General features: G+C 45.7%; 1 protein-coding gene across 1 annotated transcript in view; it reads right to left on the bottom strand.

Moving 5' to 3' along the window:
* The window catches only part of OTOA (otoancorin), a 253,400-nt gene that overhangs the window by 153,627 nt on the left and 77,530 nt on the right, over window positions 1-22,243 (bottom strand). Inside the window, exons 10-13 of the mRNA XM_068247315.1 lie at window positions 20,537-20,677; window positions 9,150-9,205; window positions 8,819-8,927; window positions 423-496 (exon numbers count right to left, since the gene is read on the bottom strand). Coding sequence (XP_068103416.1) covers window positions 423-496; window positions 8,819-8,927; window positions 9,150-9,205; window positions 20,537-20,677 — 380 coding nt within the window. The remainder of the gene's footprint in view (window positions 1-422; window positions 497-8,818; window positions 8,928-9,149; window positions 9,206-20,536; window positions 20,678-22,243) is intronic.

Below are 22,243 nucleotides of genomic sequence, written 5' to 3'. Positions count from 1 at the left end.
GTTGTTGTTGTAAAAATGGCACATTATACCAATACACTATAGCGGGACAAAGTAATTGCAGTGTAAAACTTGTAAAAAAAAGTATAAAAATTTTAGGAAAAAACTGCAGCTAGCAGATGAGTAAAGACACCCAGCTCCCGTGTGTCTTGTTTTCCCAGTCACATTCAGTGTCACAGTGCTGTCTCCTCATATATATTTGCTGCTAACCAATCTTAACACCCACTTGGGCTCTTGAGGCATCATTGCAATGACCCCGGTAACGGCAGTATAATTCATTTCACATCACTGTAGTGATGATCAAAGAAACAGGATGGTTTTGCCTGGGGATGAATGAAGCAACGCTCCCAGACTCCTCATCTGCATAAGCTGCAATGTAACACTACAAAATCATATTTTCAGGCTCTTTGAAGTTGAAAACTCACGGAAGTAGAGACAGCAGGACCGGCGGGATGTCTGCTTTGGAAACCCTCCAGTATTTCCAGGCCAGACAATGAAGCTGAAAAGTTGAAAAGTCAGATATCAGATATAAGCAACACCAAGCGCATCCAATCAAAGTTCCAGCAAGCAGTGACACTCTCCATTTATCAATCTGGAGTTCCTAAGTTAACGTTTATATTACAGTACGGTTTGACAAGATTTTCATATTTGTTGTGTCATATTTCATATATCAGTTTTTAGCCACTGGATGGGCCACTTTGTTTATCTTCTTATTCAGAGTTTTCATTTCAAAGTACAAACCACCAAACCCCGCACGTCGTGTAATAATGTTTGTTTGATAAAAGTTGAAAGAACCACTTTGAAATGTAAGGAAAAAGAACAATTATGTTTCTCTACTTTTCCTGTTGGCCCATATCTTGAAAACAGGAAGTGCTATGGTTGTTTGAGACCGAAGCCATTCATTTCAGGGTCACAGTGTTGCCAGCGTTTTTCAGCAAAAGGCTGCTTGACTGAGGAGGGGGCTACCTAATACTGGGGATACATCTGGCTATACTGGGGAGGGGAGCTACATAATATTGGAGGCTAGAGATGGCCCGAATGGTTCAAACGCAAACTTGTTCGTGCGAACAACGCACGTTCGCGTCGAAACGCGAATTTTATGCGAATTCGACCCGCCCCCTATACTACATCATTGGGCTAAACTTTGACCCTCTACATCACAGTCAGCAGACACATGGCAGCCAATCAGTCTGCACTGCCTCCTGGACCCCCCCCCCCTTATAAAGGGCAGCAGTGTCTGCCATTTTCTCACTCTGTCTGCTGCTGATATTAGTGAGAGAAGGGAGAGACATTGGACAGATAGGGAAAGCGATAGTTAGGAGGTCTGTTAGCTTGCTCCTTGCTGATATTTATTGCTTAGAAGCACCCCAAAACAGCTCTTTTGAGAGCTAATTTTCTTGTGATGTGTTTTTTTTGTGTGTGGCCCATTGACACTGCATATACAGCACTGTCTGTCGCAGCTGGCCCTTGCCATTGCTATACTGTGCCAGGCCCAGCACAATCAGTGCCTACCTTTTCACTGCACCTGTGTGAATGCTGCACATTGTATTATAATACCAGTCACTGCATACCTTTCACTGCATCTGTGTGACTGCACATTGTTATACCAGCACTCACTGCATACCTTTTCACTGCACCTTTGTGACAGTACATTGTTATACCAGCAGTCACTGCATACCTTTCACTGCATCGGTGTGACTGCACGCTGTTTTATATACCAGCAGTCAGTGCATACCTTTTCACTGCACCTGTGTGACTGCACATTGCATTATACCACCAGCAGTCACTGCATACCTTTCATTGCATCTGTGTGACAGCACATTGCATTATACCAGTCAGTGCTTACCTTCCACCTGAACGGATGGACTTGCCCTCCATAAGAGATTCTCGTTATAGGATTTCAAGTGTATTCGTCTCATTACACAGCAGTCAGTGTATACCTTTCACTGCATCTGTGTGACTGCACATTGTATTATACCAGCAGTCAGTGTATACCTTTTACTGCATCTGTGTGACTGCACATTGTATTAGTCAAGCCAGTGCATACCTTTCACTTCATCCCCCCCAATGTGGACAAAACAACAGGCAGAGGCAGAGCCAGAGGCAGGCCACCTGGCAGGTCTGTTCGAGGTCGTGCTGATGTGATTTCACGCGGCCCGCGACCAAAGTACAGTGTTCAGAAGGCACGTACCATCAACTCCCAAGATTGTCGGGACGTAGTTGACTATTTAATACAAAATACCTCATCTTCCTCAGCTTCCGCACAGAAGCGTGACATATCTTCCCTCTCCTGCTCTGATTCTGGCACCCCACTTAACACTCAGTCAGCAGACATCACCAAAGTGCCATCAACCCAGGGCTCAGCGGTGTGGAAATTTTTGTGTGTGTCTGCCTCAGATGAGAACGATCCCATCTGTCCTCTCTGCCACCAAAAATTGAGCTGTGGAAAGACCAAGACCCGCGTAGGGACAACTGCCTTATGAAGGCACATGATGAAAAAGCACAAACTGCATTGGGATGACCACCTGAGAAAAAGCAGCACACAAAAGCAAAGCCACACACCGCAGTGGAAGATACCAGGCCGCAATTATTTCTCAGAAAAGGCGATACCCAAACTGTACCGTGATGTTGAAAGGTAAGTGGTGTCATCTCTGGCACACAGTGTTGGGTCAAGGGACCACGGATGCCTGGGTCAATGGACCACAGATGCCTGGTCTGCAAAACACAGTCAGGCCTGCCCGAAGACTAAGTCAGTTCCCACACACAGCATCTCTGCCTGCATGAGGTGACTGCCTGCCCCAAGACTACCAGTCGCTCCCCACACAGCATCTCTGCCTGCAGGCCGCTTGACTGCCTTCTCCGCCACCACCAACAGGGTCCAGGACACCAGGTGGATTCCTGAATCCACTAACAAAAACAATAATAATTTTTTCTGGTGCGTGTACATGCCTGCCTAATTTTTCTGGCTGCACTGCGGCTGCAACAACAAAACAAAAGGCATGTACATGTGTCAATCCCCCTTTGTGATCGTTACCTTGCCGCGGTGAAGGGGCTTGCGTATCACAATGAAGCAATGACCTATATGAGTGTGTTGGGGGGCACACCCAAGATAATAAGTTTGTTGCTTCATTATGGACAGACCAAATTCGATCAGCTGGACAGTCACTGTTGTTCTGTCATTGAGCTACTTCAGCCCGACCATATGGGCTTGAAAACCATAATCGCCTGCACTCTCGCCATCGTGCGCACCAGTCCAGCACGGCCATCACTACACAAACAGCTGTTTGCGGTGCGTTACACAGTGAGTTTGGTCTGTCAGTGTGAAGCAGTACACTAATTACACTACCTGATTGATGTATACACTTTAGGCCTCCAATTTAGCAATGCAATGTGATTTCTGCCCTTAAAACCCTGCTGTGCGTCAAATCCGTAATCTTCCCCGGGACTTTTGGCGTGTATCCCACTCCGCCATGCCCCCCTCCAGGTGTTAGATCCCTTGAAACATCTTCTTTTCCATCACTTTTGTGGTCAGAATTAGTGTTTGTAGTTTTGAAAGTTTGCCTGCCCATTGAAGTCTATTGCGGTTCGTGAAGTTCGCCGGTTCGCAAACGTTTGAGGAAGTGAACCTAAAATCGGAGGTTTGGGCCATCTCTATTGGAGGCATATCTGGCTAGCTATACTGGGGAGGGGGGCTACCTAATACTGGGTATACATCTGGGTGGCTATACTGGGAAGGAGGGCTACCTAATACTGGGGACACATCAGGCTAGCTATGCTGGGGAGGAGGGGTTCCTAATACTGGGAATATATATAGCTAGCTATACTGGGGTGGGGGCTACCTAATACTGAGGACACATTAGGCTAGCTATGCTGGGAAGGGGGGGCTACTTAATACTGGGAATACATTTAACTAGCTACACTGGTGAGGGCGCCACCTAATACTGGAGATACATCTGGCTAACTATACTGGGGATGAGGACCGATACTGGGAATACATCTTGCTAACGATACTGGGGTGGGAGGCTACCTAATAGCACATCTGGCTAGCTCTAATTGGATGGAGGGCTACCTAATACTGGGAATACATCTGGCAGTGGCAAGCTATATGGGTGGGGGGAGGGGAGCTAACTAATACTAGGTATACATTTGGATAGCTAAACTGGGGAGGGAGGGCTACCTAATATTGGAAGCATATCTGGCTAGCTATACTGGGGAGGGGGGGGGGAGATATCTAATACTGGGAATACATTTGGCTAGCTATATGGGGGTGTGGATAACTAATATCTTGTATACATTTGGATAGCTATACTGGGAGGGAGGGCTACCTAATATTGGGAGCACATCTGGTTAGCTATACTGAGGAGGGGGGCTACCTAATACCGGAGACACATCAGGCTAGCTATAGTGGGGAGGGGGCTACCTATTACTGTGGGTGCATCTGGCTAGCTATACTGGGTAGGGGGGCTACCTAATACTGGGTCATATTTGGCTTGCTATACTGGTTTAGTGGGGCTACCTAATACTGTGGGCACATCTGGCTAGTTATACTGCAGAGGGAGGGGCTATCTAGATATGTTACTAGGCCTAAAGATCCGTGGTCCGAGCTCTATGCTGTTGTGCCCTGGATGTTCCCCTGGCCCCATGGCAGAGTCGTGCAGCAAGTGGCTGTACTCACCTGTTCCAGACACTCGGTCTTCTCAGTCCGGAGACTTCTTCTCTACCGGGCTTCTCCCCCAGTGTCTGAGAATGAAACAGACACTAGAGCTCTTGTATCTGATTCTCAGATGCTAGGGGGAGAAATGCCGGCTACAGAAGATGTCTCCAGACTAGGAGAGCGGCCAGAAGATGTGAGGCAAGGTAGAGAGGGGGAATGATCATGCATGGTGGGCGTATGGTAGCGGCTTTTCCCCTTTCTTGCTAGCAGTGACGAGCGCTCCCAGTGCTCCCCCCGCCCACCTTCCACATATCCTCTGACTGTGTGGGCTCCTCTGTAGTTGTCACAGCATGGAATCGTTGGGAGCCACCACCTGACTGCTCCACTTGCACTACAGGGGTGCCCAAAGGTGCCCCATTCTCTCTCGCATGCTTACGCAGGCGCAGTACATAGTCGCCCGTCTTTGGGAGCACTCGGGCTACCGAATACTTCCAAAACCTCATTCGGCAGCGGAAAGCAGTATTTGATGAATTTGATGGAATACTACTACCGGGGGAGCCAACGCTGGAACATGGGGGCCGTGAAAGGAGCAGGAAGGCTCTATAGTACTCAGAGCCTCCCCTCAGGTAAGTATCTGGCTGATCTTTTTTATTTTTTTTTAAAGCTCTCATTCACTTTAACCGCTTCACTCCACAGACTGTTTTACCCTCCATGCCAACAACAATTTTCATCATTCAGCTTTCTTCCCATTCATTTGGCCATAACTTCATCACTGCTTATCACACCTAAATGATCTTTACCTTATTTTTTTTGCCACAAATTAGGCTTTTTGGAGGTAATATTTGTTTTCAGAAATTCCTTTTTTTGTTTTATTAAAATACCTTGGGGAGGGGGGGGGGAGGGGAAAGACTGGGTTTTTTTTAATTTAAGTTACTGTACATAGTGTAAAATGTGTATTTATGTAATTTTATGTCTACCCCTAGGTGTCCCCACACACTTTATTATGTGTGCTCTGAACAGAGTTCAGAGCACACAGGCAGTATTTGTTACAGGAGTTATCATTGGCTTCTCGTTGAAGCCATGATGCTTCCCTTACAGGCACTTTGATTGGCTCAGGGAACACATGTTCCCATTCACCAATCACAGATGTGTCAGTCTTGGCGGGTATGAGTGTGGGAGTGCAGATTCAAGCGATGCATTAAAATGTCCTGTTTGCAGTTAACAGCTGTAAACAGGACGCTTTAATGCATCTAGTTTGCAGCAAGAGGTAAAGGTGATCATACACTATGCAAATTTAAAATTGATTGAAAAATTGATTGGGGAGTAGCAATTATGTTAATAACTAGCACCACTGAAAGAGTTTTTTTTTAAATCTATCTGCCCCTAACACTAGCTTTGTGGTGATCAATGTTGTGCAAACCTATATGGCTGTATATTCCCTGATGCTTCTCCCTCAGGATCAATAACATTGTCACCCTTTCCTAATCCAGTTTAAGAGTTGGTGTTCAAATTGGGTTATTGAAATTCGGAATCCCAAATTCGCCCATCACCCACTGCAGCACTTAGACATGTGGACAGGGTCAGGGGGAGTTCACTTATTAGCGCTTCATGTGCATGTGAGTCACATGAAGCACAGCATGAAGTGACCTCCCCCTGACCCTGTCCACATGTCTGGGTGCTGAAGTGTGGTGACGGACAAATTCAGGTTTCCGAAGTTTAATAACCCGAATTTAAACACCAACACTATTGATCAACTAAGACCCTGATATTTACTTGTAATTGATTGTAATTGATTTTTGCTTGGTTTAATGTGCTTATCACACTGGCTTACTGTTCAGTAAGCCAGCAGCTATTCAGTAGGAGACCTTTGGCAAGTCTCCCTAATGCTGGATACACACGGTGCGTTCACACACTCGATTTTCCCGTCGATTCCCGTTGATTCGTTTATTTCCAACATGTCCGATTTGGATTTCGATGGATCGTTAGGTCGATTCGCATGCAAAGTATGCCGGACATGTTGGAAATAAACAAATCGACGGGAAAATCGAGTGCGCGAACGCACCGTGTGTGTCCAGCATTACACTGCTACTGCCTATAGAGCGCGCCCTGGTGGCTGCAGCTCTGGCGCTTTGAGTCCGCCAGGAGAAAAGTGCGATATAAATGTTATTTGTCTTGTCTTGTTTGTCTTATCAAATGAAACATAAAACTGAAAAAAAAACCTGTGTAGGGAATAACCTGTATAACACCTTCATTGTGGTCCTGCGAGAGGTGATGGTGGCACAAACTGCTTTTGGAAACGTAATAGAAGAGATGAGTAAGGTACTGTTATGATCACTTCGGCAGCATGTACTGCTGGCTGCAGTTTTACTGTAGACAAGCAGTTTTTGATTTCTTTGCGTGCATTTGCTCGCATAGTTTTGCCTGCGCTCACACTGAGCGTTGATTCCATCTGCAGTCGCTCTGAGGTTGATGACGGTTTAAGATGCGTTTGTGAAAGCAAACATTGTCTTTTGCAATGGTGCTGCAATCCCTTTCAGGCAGGCTGCATATCATTGTCTGCCCTTTCCTGCTGTCAGCCTGTGATTGATTATCATTCACCTGTGTGGGAATCTGCATGTCTGCTCCCATTGGATGACCTCAGTATAAAGGACTGCTTCCTGCAGTGCTCCATGGGCTATCATAGTTTCAGATCAGTCTGTTACTCTGTCTGCCCCCCCCCCCCCCCCCCCCGTTCCTAGATCTCGTGTGGACTGCACTGACTCCTGCGAAGGGGTCAGTGAGTCCTTCTAGTCCTGATCCTGTTTATTATTGTTATATTATTATTATTATATTATTGTTACTTTGCTGGTCTTGCATCACATATTGGTTCATCGCCGATATATACGTATACTAGCGCGTTTGTTATTTTCCTTGTATTCGTGTTATGTTAATACATCAGTGTCGCTGATATATACGTACTCGAACTGTTTGAATCCTGTGTTCAGTCAGTCAGTTTCCAGCACGTTTCGGTAGGTTGCGCTTAGCGTGATCACCCGTGCTTAGTTAGTTCAGTCCTGTTCCTGTTACATTGCGTGGATTGCGCTCACTTCTGCGTAGAAGTAGCAAATCCTTCCTAGTCCTGTTTCTGTTACCTTGCGTGGATTGCGCTCACTTCTGCGTAGAAGTAGCGAATCCTTCCTAGTCCTGTTCCTTGTATTGCTCCAGTTCCTAGCTAGTGTTCCTTGCTTATGTTATATATCGGTTCATCCCCGATATATACATATCTTAGTCAGTCGTTTGTAGTTTCATTGATAGCTGTAATCGTAATACGCTAGGTAGGAAATCATACCAATTGTATATTTGTGTGTATTGCGTCTGCCTGCCTTGACGCTATTTCCTGACTATTCTGTCCTGTCCTTGTGAGGCACGCCATCACTGCAATCGCATTGGCTGCCTCATTCCAGTCTGTCTTGTTATGGACGCTTGCTGTCACTAAAGCAGTGACTAGTTAAGCAAGCGTTCATTCTGTCTACCTGTCCTGATCTTCTGAGTTCTGGTTAATGCTCTCAGCGCTACCTTGCGCTGAGCCACTAAAGTGAAAGTATTGTTTGTGGCTGTTCGGATCTATGCCTGCTCTGTGCGCCACATCTCCTATTGGAGTTAGTCCTCTCCTCCACTAAACTGGGGATATCCTGGTTCCTTGTGCTTGTGTGTGTGTGTCCTTCACGTCAGGATCCGCATTATGCGCTGACCGTGGAGAATATACCACCGAGCGTAACAGGTACTGCTACCTTAAAAGCCCTTTATTGCGGTGTACGTTTTGTACAGGAAAAGGTGGGTGTGGAGGGTTGTGGGTAATGCCCGACAGCCGTTTCGCGACCATGTCTCCTCTCCAGAGACAATATCGCAAAAAAGCTGTGAGGCACCCTTACATTTACTGCCCAACTACCCTCTTCAGTAAAAGGATTTTAAGGGAGGAGTGCCCTGCTTTTCTTGCCTCTGTTGTTGATTGGAAGAGCACGCACCCTTGGCGGATAGAAAGGTTCTCTCCTGCTGCATTTGGTGCTGGTCTTCTCCAATACCTTTTGGTTGATATTTTTGGAAGAGCTAAAGATTTTTGTATGTGGTGCTCTGTGAAGATCAGTCCCTAAAATCGGAGAAAAAATGGGTCCTCTTTGACATTATTACCTGATATGGAGAAAGTAGCAGAAGATTCTTCTCTATGAGTTTGTAGAGGCTGAAGTCATTAATGCCGTCTATCTGGTCACAGGTAATGCCCTTCACCAGCTGCCCTATGCTGGAACAAAGAGTTAGTATTGTTTTGCCACAGGAACTTATGGGGAAGTAAGACATGAAAGAAGGAAAGAAAGAGCTATGGCTTTACAGCAATTTTTTTCTGGAAAAAGCTGATTGGTTTCATTGTGGAACAATTCTAGTTTTTATAAATGGATCCAATTATATTGCTAATGGTACAATTACATTATGAACTACTACAACACTACATTATGTGTTCCATTACCTCAGCAGGTTCTCCATCGTTGTTCTGTTAGAGAGAAAATGAAACAGAAGCAGGGCCTAAAATACAGACATTAAAAGCAAAGAAAAACATTTTTGGTCAATTGAAATTTTGTTCTTTTATTTTACAATACTATATTCTTATTTCACAGCTCTTTATTAGTAATACAAAGCACAAAGACTATGTTACTAAGGTGTGCACAAAAACATTCTGGGATTTATAATAAGGGAATCTATCAATGCTTAGAATCTCCATATATAAAAGACAGGAGGGATGGAGGATCAGAACCAGAATCAGCTTTATTCTCCAAGTACAACAGTTGTAGCACCCGGAATTATTTGTGGTACACACAATGGTGGTAATAATGCAATAAAAAAACGTGATTAAACAAGCATTTAGAGGAACATGTAGTCAGTAAGTAGGCATAGGTATACAAGCCGAAAATGCTAGGGAGGTGGGTGTGGAAGGCTAGAAGGATTAAGTAAGGATTGGGTTAGAGGTCATGAGGCAGAATACTGGGGGGAGGGGGGGGGGACGGGGGGATCCTGTGCCTGGGGGTCTTGGTGGGGATGGTCCTGTCAGCCAGAAGGTTGAAGTAGCGGCTGCTAGGGTGGGAGGGGCTGTGTGTTAACCTTTTGGCCCTGGCCCTCAGTCTAGATGAATCAACCCTCACTGTGAAAAGGAGAAAGTGTGCTTCCCTCTTGTATGTGTGAGCCTCACTGTGTGTAATCTCATCTGGATACTTTTTAGGTACATGTTTAAATGTAGTAGTCATCATATGAAACAAAAGTAAATATATATATATATATATATATATATATATATATATATATATACACCAATTACCTGACAATGATTTGCCTTTCTTGCTGTATCTCTCCCTCTAGCAGAATTCTATTGGTCAGTGACCCTGCCTTTCTCTACTTTAGGCCCTCCCTAAGTATTAAAAAGCACAATTACTCAGACGAAGGAATTTTTGTAAGTAGGAGGGTCATCCAGAAACGGGCTAAGGCTGTACAGACGCATAACCAGCCTGCAGGCTAACAACTCGTTCTGTTGCTATGCAGAGCAGAGGGGAGTGGAGGGCCGATGGAGTGGCATGGGGGGAGAGTGATGGCAATGGCATGGGGGGCATGACAGCGGTGGCATGGGGACGAGTAGGAAGAACAATGCTCTCAGTCAACATCTGGACGAATCGATGCTATATTCTCAACAGAGGTTGTTGTTATCGGCCGCCTTGGCCAAGCTTCATCTGGCGTGTGTAAACAACAGCTTGACAGTAGTTTGTTTTTATTTAGCGCAAAGTGTTCGTTCAGTATAATTTAATCTGCATCTGTTAGGTTAAAGGGAACCAGAGACGAAGCTTATAAAAGAAATAGGAAAAGATTTTATACATACCTGGGGCTTTCTTCAGCCCCATAAGCGTGGATCGCTCCCACGCCGCCATTCTCCGCTGCCTCTATCGCCGGTACCAGGTTCTATCACTTCGGCCAGTCAGGGCCAGTCTTCCGCATGCGCAGGGGCTCCCTCCGGCTCTTTACGCATGCGCCTGCGCAGTACGGAGGGAGCGCACTGCGCTTGCGCCGACTGGCTTGACTGGCCGAAAAGACGAGACCCGGCCGGTAGCGGCGGACAGATGCAGCGGAGGACGGCGGCGTGGGAGCGATCCAGGCTGATGGGGCTGGAGGAAGCCCCAGGTATCTATAAAACTGGTAGTTAGATCGTCTCTGGGTCTCTTTAATCTCTTCTCTCGCTGCACCATTTGTCAAATGACTGCAGAACGCTGGTAGCTGTTTGTTCAGCAGCATTAATATGAAGCCCCCTCATTCTTACACCCTCCAACTCATAGAATAGCAATGTAATGCTTCTACAACAACGTGGGACTACAACTGGAGGGCATCAGAGTCGAATCAGCTATAGCATGTTTCATCTCCATTGGAGTGCTTGGTCTAACATCTTGAACTATTTTTGGTTTAGTAAGATAAAGATATAAACTCATACACTACCATTCTTGCTACCAAAAATACTATTTGTATTAATTATTCTTAAAATAGCCTCAATGAACATAACATAAATAAGAAAAAGACACAGATAGCCCAATATGGTGTAGTATGCTCGGAACAATAGTGAATAATGTAATGTGAGAAGGTTATACTCACAAACAAGGGTTACCGCTGAGGCAGCCACTGTGAATGCAGGTGAGGAGATTAGACCTGTCCTCACTAGAGATGGGCCGAACCTCCGATTTTAGGTTCGCGAACCCTGTTCGCGAACTTCCGCGAAAGGTTCGGTTCGCGAAAAAGTTCGCGAACCGCAATAGACTTCAATGGGGAGGCGAACTTTCAAAGTTTTAAAAAATTCTATCAACTGGAAAAATGGTAGAAAACATGTTTCAAAAGCTCTAATACCTGGAGCCCCACCTAATTCAGTGAAATACACATCACTGCTATAGGACCCGCCCACCCTCCCTCCTCCAAGCAAGGTCCTTTATACCATTTGCCTACCTACACTAATTAGTTATGGGACAGCTGCTACACACTCTGCTAGGGAAATTTTAATCTCCCACCTCCCCTTCTGCCCTTCTACCTCCTACCGGAGGGAGGAGGGTCTCTTCTGCCAGGGAATTATACTATTTTAAAAACCAGTATACATCATACCATAGCTGGTACATCATACCATAGCTGGGAATACATACATGAGTATACATCATACCATAGCTGGGAATCGAACCCAGATCTCACTGTGTGGTGGGCACGTCACCCTAAGCACTGTACCACTACAGAAGTAAGTGAAGCTAGCCTAAAATTTAACATTTATGCTCAATGCAATAGAACCATTAGGTTGCTTAAAGGAGAACTGTAGTGAGAGGTATATGGAGGCTGCCATATTGATTTCCTTTTAAGCTATACCAGTTGCCTGGCAGCCCTGCTGATCTATTTGGCTGCAGTAATAATAATAATCCAAACATTTTTATAGTGCTTTTCTCCTGTCGGACTCAAAGCGCTCAAGAGCTGCAAGCCACAGGGACGCACTTAAGAGGCCACCCTGCAGTGTTAGGGAGTCTTGCCTTGAACTCCTTACTGAATAGGTACTTGACCTAGCCAGGATTCAAACCCTGGTCTCCCATGTCAAAGGCAGAGCCCTTAACCAGTACACTATCCAGCCACTGTAGTGTGAATCACACCAGAAACAAGCATGCAGCTAATCTTGTCAGATCTTACACAAATGTCAAACACCAGATCTGCTGCATGCTTGTTCAGGGTCTAGGGCTAAAAGTATTGGAGGCAGAGGATCTGCAGGATAGCCAGGTAACTGGTATTGCTTAAAAGGAAATCAATATGGTAGCCTCCATATACCTTTCACTACAGTTCTCCTTTAAAGGGAACCTTAACTGAGAATGATATGGATGTTTCCTGTAAACAATACCAGTTGCCTGGCAGTCCAGCTGATCTTTGGGACTGCAATAGTGGCTGAATCACACCCTGAAACAAGCATGCAGCTAATCCAGTCTGACTTCAGTCAGAGCACCTGATCTGCATGCTTGTTCAGGGGCTGTGGCTAAAAGTATTAGAGACACAGGATCAACAGGCGATTCAGGCAACTGGTATTATTTTAAAAGGAAAAATCCATATCCTTCTCCGTTTAGGTTCCCTTTAAGGATTTGTAGCATAAAAGCCAACTCACATTGGCTGGAATTTGAACCTGGGTCTCACTGTATGGTGGACAAGCACACTAACCACTATACCAACTGAAGCTGGCCTGAAATTGCTGGCCTGAAATTGCTGGCCTAAAATTTACTATTTATGCTCAATACAAGAGAAAAAGTAGACAAGACAAATAACATTTATATCACACTTTTCTCCTGGCGGACTCAAAGGACCAGAGCTGCAGCCACTAGGGCATGCTCTATAGGCAGTAGTGTTGGGCGAACAGTGTTCGCCACTGTTCGGGTTCTGCAGAACATCACCCTGTTCGGGTGATGTTCGAGTTCGGCCGAACACCTGATGGTGTTCGGCCATATGGCCGAACTAAGAGCGCATGGCCGAACGTTACCCGAACGTTCGGCTAGCGCTGCGATTGGCCGAACGGGTCACGTGTAGTGTTGGGCGAACATCTAGATGTTCGGGTTCGGGGCCGAACATGGCCGCGATGTTCGGGTGTTCGAGCCGAACTCCGAACATAATGGAAGTCAATGGGGACCCGAACTTTCGTGCTTTGTAAAGCCTCCTTATATGCTACATACCCCAAATTTACAGGGTATATGCACCTTGGGAGTGGGTACAAGAGGAAAAAAAATTTAGCAAAAAGAGCTTATAGTTTTTGAGAAAATTGATTTTAAAGTTTCAAAGGGAAAACTGTCTTTAAAATGCGGGAAATGTCTGTTTTCTTTGCACAGGTAACATGCTTTTTGTCAGCATGCAGTCATAAATGTAATACATATAAGAGGTTCCAGGAAAAGGGACCGGTAACGCTAACCCAGCAGCAGCACACGTGATGGAACAGGAGGAGGGTGGCGCAGGAGGAGAAGGCCACGCTTTGAGACACAACAACCCAGGCCTTGCATGAGGACAAGAAGCGTGCGGATAGCAATTTGCGTTTTGTCGCCATGCAGTCATAAATGTAATACAGATGAGAGGTTCAATAAATAGGGACTGGAAACGCTAACCCATCACAGATGTTCATTGTTCATGTTACTTGGTTGGGGTCCGGGAGTGTTGCGTAGTCGTTTCCAATCCAGGATTGATTTATTTTAATTTGAGTCTGACGGTCTGAATTTTCTGTGGAGAGGCGGATACGCCGATCTGTGACAATGCCTCCGGCAGCACTGAAACAGCGTTCCGACATAACGCTGGCTGCCGGGCAAGCCAGCACCTCTATTGCTTACATTGCCAGTTTGTGCCAGGTGTCTAGCTTCGATACCCAATAGTTGAAGGGTGCAGATGGATTGTTCAACACAGCTATGCCATCTGACATGTAGTCCTTGACCATCTTCTCCAGGCGATCGGTGTTGGAGGTGGATCTGCACGCTTGCTGTTCTGTGTGCTGCTGCATGGGTGTCAGAAAATTTTCCCACTCCAAGGACACTGCCGATACCATTCCCTTTTGGGCACTAGCTGCGGCTTGTGTTGTTTGCTGCCCTCCTGGTCGTCCTGGGTTTGCGGAAGTCAGTCTGTCGGCGAACAACTGGCTAGAGGAGGGGGAGGATGTCAATCTCCTCTTTAAAGTCTCCACAAGGGCCTGCTGGTATTCTTCCATTTTGACCTGTCGGACTCTTTCTTCAAGCAGTTTTGGAACATTGTGTTTGTACCGTGGATCCAGAAGGGTATAAACCCAGTAATTGGTGTTGTCCAGAATGCGCACAATGCGTGGGTCGCGTTCAATGCAGTCCTAGGCCGAAGAGGTCATAGCCTAGGGTCACAAAAACCTGTTTATTTGGGCTATTTCAATGGTAGTGATGGTGACGTACATAAATCTCAGCCATGGCCGTTAGCAACGTCTAAATTTCACGAAATGTCTCATGCAGGTAGAAGACATATTGTTAGACTTGGATTCCAAAGATGGGGTCCCTACATCTCTGCAAACCAGAGTTACAGGGGTCCAAAATTGGTAAAATCCCCCATAGGCTTTCATTGGGCCTCCTATTTACAGTTCCAAAATCTCACATCTTTTCAAAGGGCAATTGAGCAGCAGTGGCAAATTTTCTAGCATTGTAGCGACCCTTAGGGGGAACATGACTGGTGAGTTTCGGGCCCCTAGGCCAAAGAGGTCATAGCCTAGGGTCACAAAAACCTGTTTATTTGGGTTATTTCAATGGTAGTGATGGTGACGTACATAAATCTCAGCCATGGCCGTTAGCAACGTCTGAATTTCACGAAATGTCTCATGCAGGTAGAAGACATATTGTTAGACTTGGATTCCAAAGATGGGGTCCCTACATCTCTGCAAACCAGAGTTACAGGGGTCCAAAATTGGTAAAATCCCCATAGACTTTCATTGCCTCCCTATTTCACTTTCCAAAATCTCACATCTTTTCAAAGGGCAATGGCTCAGCAGTACCAAATTTTCTAGCATTGTAGGGACCCTTAGGGGGAACATGACTGGTGACTTTCGGGCCCCTAGGCCAAAGAGGTCATAGCCTAGGGTCACAAAAACCTGTTTATTTGGGCTATTTCAATGGTAGTGATGGTGACGTACATAAATCTCAGCTATGGCCGTTAGCAACGTCTGAATTTCACGAAATGTCTCATGCATGGATTCCAAAGATGGGGTCCCTACATCTCTGCAAACCTACAATGCTAGAAAATTTGCCACTGCTGATCAATTGCCCTTTGAAAAGATGTGAGATTTAGGAACTGTAAATAGGAGGCCCAATGAAAGCCTATGGGGGATTTTACCAATTTTGGACCCCTGTAACTCTGGTTTGCAGAGATGTAGGGACCCCATCTTTGGAATCCAAGTCTAACAATATGTCTTCTACCTGCATGAGACATTTCGTGAAATTCAGACGTTGCTAACGGCCATGGCTGAGATTTATGTACATCACCATCACTACCATTGAAATAGCCCAAATAAACAGGTTTTTGTGACCCTAGGCTATGACCTCTTCGGCCTAGGACTGCATTGAACGCGACCCACGCATTGTGCGCATTCTGGACAACACCAATTACTGGGTTTATACCCTTCTGGATCCACGGTACAAACACAATGTTCCAAAACTGCTTGAAGAAAGAGTCCGACAGGTCAAAATGGAAGAATACCAGCAGGCCCTTGTGGAGACTTTAAAGAGGAGATTGACATCCTCCCCCTCCTCTAGCCAGTTGTACGCCGACAGACTGACTTCCGCAAACCCAGGACGACCAGGAGGGCAGCAAACAACACAAGCCGCAGCTAGTGCCCAAAAGGGAATGGTATCGGCAGTGTCCTTGGAGTGGGAAAATTTTCTGACACCCATGCAGCAGCACACAGAACAGCTAGCGTGCAGATCCACCTCCAACACCGATCGCCTGGAGAAGATGGTCAAGGACTACATGTCAGATGGCATAGCTGTGTTGAACAATCCATCTGCACCCTTCAACTATTGGGTATCGAAGCTAGACACCTGGCACAAACTGGCAATGTACGCAATAGAGGTGCTGGCTTGCCTGGCAGCCAGCGTTATGTCGGAACGCTGTTTTAGTGCTGCCGGAGGCATCGTCACAGATCGGCGTATCCGCCTCTCCACAGAAAATGCAGACCGTCTGACTCAAATTAAAATGAATCAATCCTGGATTGGAAACAACTACGCAACACTCCCGGACCCCAACCAAGTAACATGAACAATGAACATCTGTGATGGGTTAGCGTTTCCGGTCCCTGTTTATTGAACCTCTCATCTGTATTAAACTTATGACTGCATGGCGACAAAACGCAAATTGCTATCCGCACGCTTCTTGTCCTCATGCAAGGCCTGGGTTGTTGTGTCTCAAAGCGTGGCCTTCTCCTCCTGCGCCACCCTCCTCCTGTTCCATCACGTGTGCTGCTGCTGGGTTAGCGTTACCGGTCCCTTTTCCTGAAACCTCTTATATGTATTACATTTATGACTGCATGCCGACAAAAAGCATGTTACCTGTGCAAAGAAAACAGACATTTCCCGCATTTAAAAGACAGTTTTCCCTTTGAAACTTTAAAATCGATTTTCTCAAAAACTATAAGCTCTTTTTGCTAAATTTTTTTCCCTCTTGTACCCACTCCCAAGGTGCACATACCCTGCAAATTTGGGGTATGTAGCATGTAAGGAAGCTTTACAAAGCACGAAAGTTCGGGTCCCCATTGACTTCCATTATGCTCGGAGTTCGGGTCGAACACCCGAACATCGCGGCGATGTTCGGCGAACGTTCGCGAACCCGAACATCTAGGTGTTCGCCCAACACTAATAGGCAGTAGCAGTGTTAGGAAGACTTGCCTAAGGTCTCCTACTGAATAGGTGCTGGCTTACTGAACAGACAGAGCTGAAATTTGAACTCTGGTCTCCTTTGTCAGAGGCAGCGCCCTTATCCATTACACCATGCAGCCACTGCTTACAGATATCTAGCCAGACATGGCCTTCTCTTTTGTGTTATTTGTCTTGTCTACTTTTTCTCTTGTATTGAGCATAAATAGTAACTTTTAGACCAGCAATTTCAGGCCAGCTTCAGTTGGTATAGTGGTTAGTGTGCTTGTCCACCATACAGTGAGACCCAGGTTCAAATCCCAGCCAATGTGAGTTGGCTTTTATGCTACAAATCCTTAAAGGGAACCTAAACGGAGAAGGATATGGACTTTTCCTTTTAAAATAATACCAGTTGCCTGAATCGCCTGCTGATCCTGTGTCTCTAATACTTTTAGCCACAGCCCCTGAACAAGCATGCAGATCAGGTGCTCTGACTGAAGTCAGACTGGATTAGCTGCATGCTTGTTTCAGGGTGTGATTCAGCCACTATTGCAGTCCCAAAGATCAGCTGGACTGCCAGGCAACTGGTATTGTTTACAGGAAACATCCATATCATTCTCAGTTAAGGTTCCCTTTAAAGGAGAACTGTAGTGAAAGGTATATGGAGGCTACCATATTGATTTCCTTTTAAGCAATACCAGTTACCTGGCTATCCTGCAGATCCTCTGCCTCCAATACTTTTAGCCCTAGACCCTGAACAAGCATGCAGCAGATCTGGTGTTTGACATTTTTGTAAGATCTGACAAGATTAGCTGCATGCTTGTTTCTGGTGTGATTCACACTACAGTGGCTGGATAGTGTACTGGTTAAGGGCTCTGCCTTTGAGGAGGGAGGTGGGAGGTGGGAGGAGGGAGGAGGGAGGTGGGAGGAGGGAGGAGGGAGGTGGGAGGAGGGAGGTGGAGGGAGGTGGGAGGAGGGAGGAGGGAGGTGAGAGGAGGGAGGTGGGAGGTGGAGGGTGGAGGGAGGTGGGAGGAGGGAGGTGGGAGGAGGGAGGTGGGAGGAGGGAAGAGGGAGGTGGGAGGAGGGAGGTGGGAGGTGGAGGGAGGAGGGAGGAGGCAGGTGGGAGGAGGGAGGAGGGAGGTGGGAGGAGGAGGGAGGTGGGAGGAGGAGGGTGGAGGGAGGTGGGAGGAGGGTGGAGGGAGGTGGGAGGAGGGAGGTGGGAGGTGGGAGGTGGGAGGAGGGAGGTGGGAGGTGGGAGGAGGGAGGTGGGAGGAGGGATGCGACCTTAATTAAAATCCACTCATTTTATTTGCCCATTTGTCCCGGTTATTGCAACATTTAAAATATTTCCCTAGTACAATATATGGCGTCAATATTTTATTTGGAAATAAAGGTGCATTTTTTTAATTTTGCGTCCATCTCTAATTCCAAGCCCATAATTTCATAAATGACATTAACCCCCCCCAGCGGTAATCCTGAGCTGAGCTCGAGGTGAGATTCCTTTGCTCAGAGCGGTAAGCCTGAGCTCAGCTCGGGCTGGCCCAGAACCGGCGCGCGCTGCATTTTCCTGGGCGCTGCCAGCGGGACCCAGGCTTCTCCCCCTGACCGGGATCCCTGTACCTACATTCTTCTTCCTGGGATCCCCGGCGGCCAATCAGCGACCTCTGCCTGGATTTTTTGACTACTTTCTGCCTGCCGCCTGCACCAACTTCTGCCTGGATTTTGACTACTCTCTGCCTGCCGCCTACACTGACGTCTGCTTGGATTTTGACTACTCTCTGCATGCCGCCTTCACCGACCATTGCCTGGATTTTGACTACTCTCTGCCTGCCTTATTTGTACAGTTTCACAATTTTTTTGTGTTCCAGTCTTTTATTTATATGCAGAATGTCTACCAGGCTTTTATTCTGATATATTTTCCTAAGTTAAGACTTAAGAATTAGAGGCCTAAAATTCTTGAAAAAAAGCTTTTGACTCATAATTCCAGACAGAAATACACCGCCAGGGAAGTTAATATACCTTCTTGACATACATATTAAAAAAGTTCAGTCCCTAAAGTAACAAATGCAAATGATCGTTTAATCACAATAAAATTATCACAGCGGGCAATAGGGATCTGAGCGATTGGTCACTCACGTTGCTAAAGATTGTTTAACTAATTTTTGTTAAACGATATTCGCGATATCGCAAAAACAATCATTTATTGTGAAAAAGTAGCCCATCGCAAAAAAAAAGTAGCCGCAAACATTGCATTGTAGGTGTGGACCTTCAGGTACACTGATTGGTTCAGGGACCTCATGATTCCTTGCACCAATCATTGCTTTGGGGGTATATGAACACTTTTTTATTTTTAACATTAAAACATTTTCTATTGTATTTTTTTTTTTTTACCATTTTTTTTTTTTTTTTTTTATAAATGAACACTGTATCTAGCAGACAGGACACTGATCGGGCCAAGGGATCACATGATCCCTTGGACCAATCACTGCAGCCTGAAGGGTCACGGACCATTCAGTGCTGGGGTCACGTGCATTGCGGGACTTTACAGGAAGTCATTACTTCCCGTATGCGGTGGTTCACAATAATCGCTGCTACAGTGCTTCAGGGGGCGCTGATCGGGTAGAGGGAACACATCAGCGCTGCGTAATATGTTGGCGCTTTATAAATACAATAAATAATAATAATAATAATAATCATCCCTTGCTCCAATCGGTAGAGCTATGTCCAGAAGCCTAAAGTGGTTAATTAACCCAAATGTCAGTAGGCTGATTCGCAGCTAGTGCCTTTCATTTTCTAATAGAACTTCTACTTCCTGGGTCTGTGGAGAATTACACATCAGGATAACTGTCTGTTCAGCATTAGGGATAGTCAATGAGATGCAAACTGTTCTGAGTTTATATAGGATTATGCAAATTCTGTATGCAAATATATGCAGCTAGTATGTCTGGGTTGGAGGTCGGCGACCACTCTGACCAGGATCAATAGAATGGACAGGATTACAGGAAATGGAGGAAAATGCTATGGGAGGTGTGGTAAGCCTATGTAGACCTATTACCCACACACAGGGTGTCAATCTGCGGATATATTTAGAACTAAGGTATCCTTTAAGCCTGAGTGTTTATTACTGTATGAGGAGACTTATCTGCAATCTATTTACAGCTGTTGATAAAAACTAATTAGACACTTCGATCTAGCTAATCAATCACAGATCACAGAGCAGTGAATTTCTTCAGCAACTATATGTGAAAGTAAGACTTTTCATTGTGCGCTTTGCAAGAGTTCGGGTCCGCTTTAACCAACCCGTTTTGTTTTTTTAAATCCATATTAATGAATTTTCTCACAGATTAGAACAATGACTGTGGCTGTGTCATCTGAACTACCAGGGGATCGTGAGACTGTCAAACCCTCTGTGATTCTAAGCCCAGCTTGAATACTGTAAATGTTGACTGCTGAAGGGCGTTTGGGTTAAATGCATAATTACCTGACTTGTTCTCATCTCCTTCTCCTTCAGGACTGAGATGTCCAGGTCCTTCTCCACTGAGAGTTGAGAGAGAGATAATTCTTTAAAGAACACTCCATTCATTTCTGGCAGAACTGTCGGGAACTCTCCAGAAGACATCAGCTAATTAGAAGTGAAACAGAAAGGGCATATGACTGGTGTCACTGCAATGTGGCACAAGTGAAGTTCATTGTGTTGTTCCTCAGAGAATGTGTGTCACAAGTAAGAACAGCATGACTTTTTTCAGGTTAAAAGCTTTGGGCTATTAACATCCTTCAAAGAAGCATACAAATGTTTTATCTTCTGAGAAAATAGTGTATCGAAAACATCTGAGATTCTCGGTTTTCAAAAAAAGCTTTAATGCTCCTCCTAAATTCTATAATATAATTCAGATAGGTCTGTGTACTTATTGCAAATGGCATTATCCGGCATTGAGAAATATGCATAATAACACGATGACCTTCACTGATCCAACACACAGATGCAGCAAATATGTCAGAACAAAATAAAGCAAAACGAGCAAAAACAAAGTAAAAAAAAATTTCATTGTGTCTCAAAGGTTAATTTAAACATAATACCCACATTTGCATGGGGAAGGTAAGGCTTGCAAAATTACAACCTTGCAAAAGCAAATGTGAGACAATATTGGGAAACAGCAACAGACAGATCTGGTGATCTGATGAAGGTGTAGCAACGTTGAAACATGTCATGACCGCAGGACCCGCCCACTCTTGACACTTATCCAGATCCACATCCACCAGGACACCCATACTGCCAGTCTGGGAATCACAGACACAGAGGCTTCCTGCCGACCCCTTTGCTGGGTGATAAGCGTTTTTAACACTTTCATATTGTAAGTAAAATATATTTTTTACCACAAGCAGTCATTAAAAGTTAATACGCCATAAATTGTTTCTGTCTCTTTCTTACAGATCTCCACTTCCCCACAAGTATTGGAGCCTGCTGAGTTGGTGGTAAAGGGGACATTGGCCCTAGGACCATTCACTGGTGTCAGTGCTGTCAGAACGTCGAGAAAACTTTTCTAGCAACAGAGAGCATGTGATCCTAAACCTGATTCAGCACTGGGCACACTAGGCACGAACCTACGCTCCCCATCCTGGAGACAAGCTGCTGCCCATCCAGCCCACCCATTTAGCTCTCTATGCTCCTTTTGTAGTAACCAGCCCAGCAGCATGCATGTAGCATAGAGAGCTGGATAGGTGGGTTAAATGTACAGCTCTCTATGATCGGAGGCGGTGTGGCAGGGTAGCTTCAGAATGCTGAGTGTGGTGCAGTCTGAGTGGGGGGCAGGAGGTGACGGCTGGGCTAGCCAGGGAACATTGGAAGCCAGCACATTGCCATGCAGTACATAGAGTGATCTTTAGTGAAAACTACTATGTCTACATTTCAGCAGTTCCAGAGACTGGATTGGAAGTTACAAGGTTAATTAGAACAGACCGTAGCATGAGCAGGTTCTGGAGCTTCCCTATTGGTCAGAGAAGCAATCCAACCCATTTAGGACCACTCTGGAGGATCTGAAGATCAAACAGGAAGAACGAGCAGCAACAGTGGAGCATCATACCTTATCTCATCTTGGCAGCAGGACAGGTCCTCCTCACGCTTCTGTAGATGAGTGCAGTATGGGGGGGGGGGGGGGGGGGGTATTGTTATATACCTGTCTCCAATATT

This window comes from Hyperolius riggenbachi, chromosome 7, assembly GCF_040937935.1.
Source record: "Hyperolius riggenbachi isolate aHypRig1 chromosome 7, aHypRig1.pri, whole genome shotgun sequence".
Lineage (NCBI taxonomy): Eukaryota > Metazoa > Chordata > Amphibia > Anura > Hyperoliidae > Hyperolius > Hyperolius riggenbachi.
Note: the sequence above shows the minus strand (reverse complement) of the source record. Positions and strands in the feature narration are given on the sequence as shown.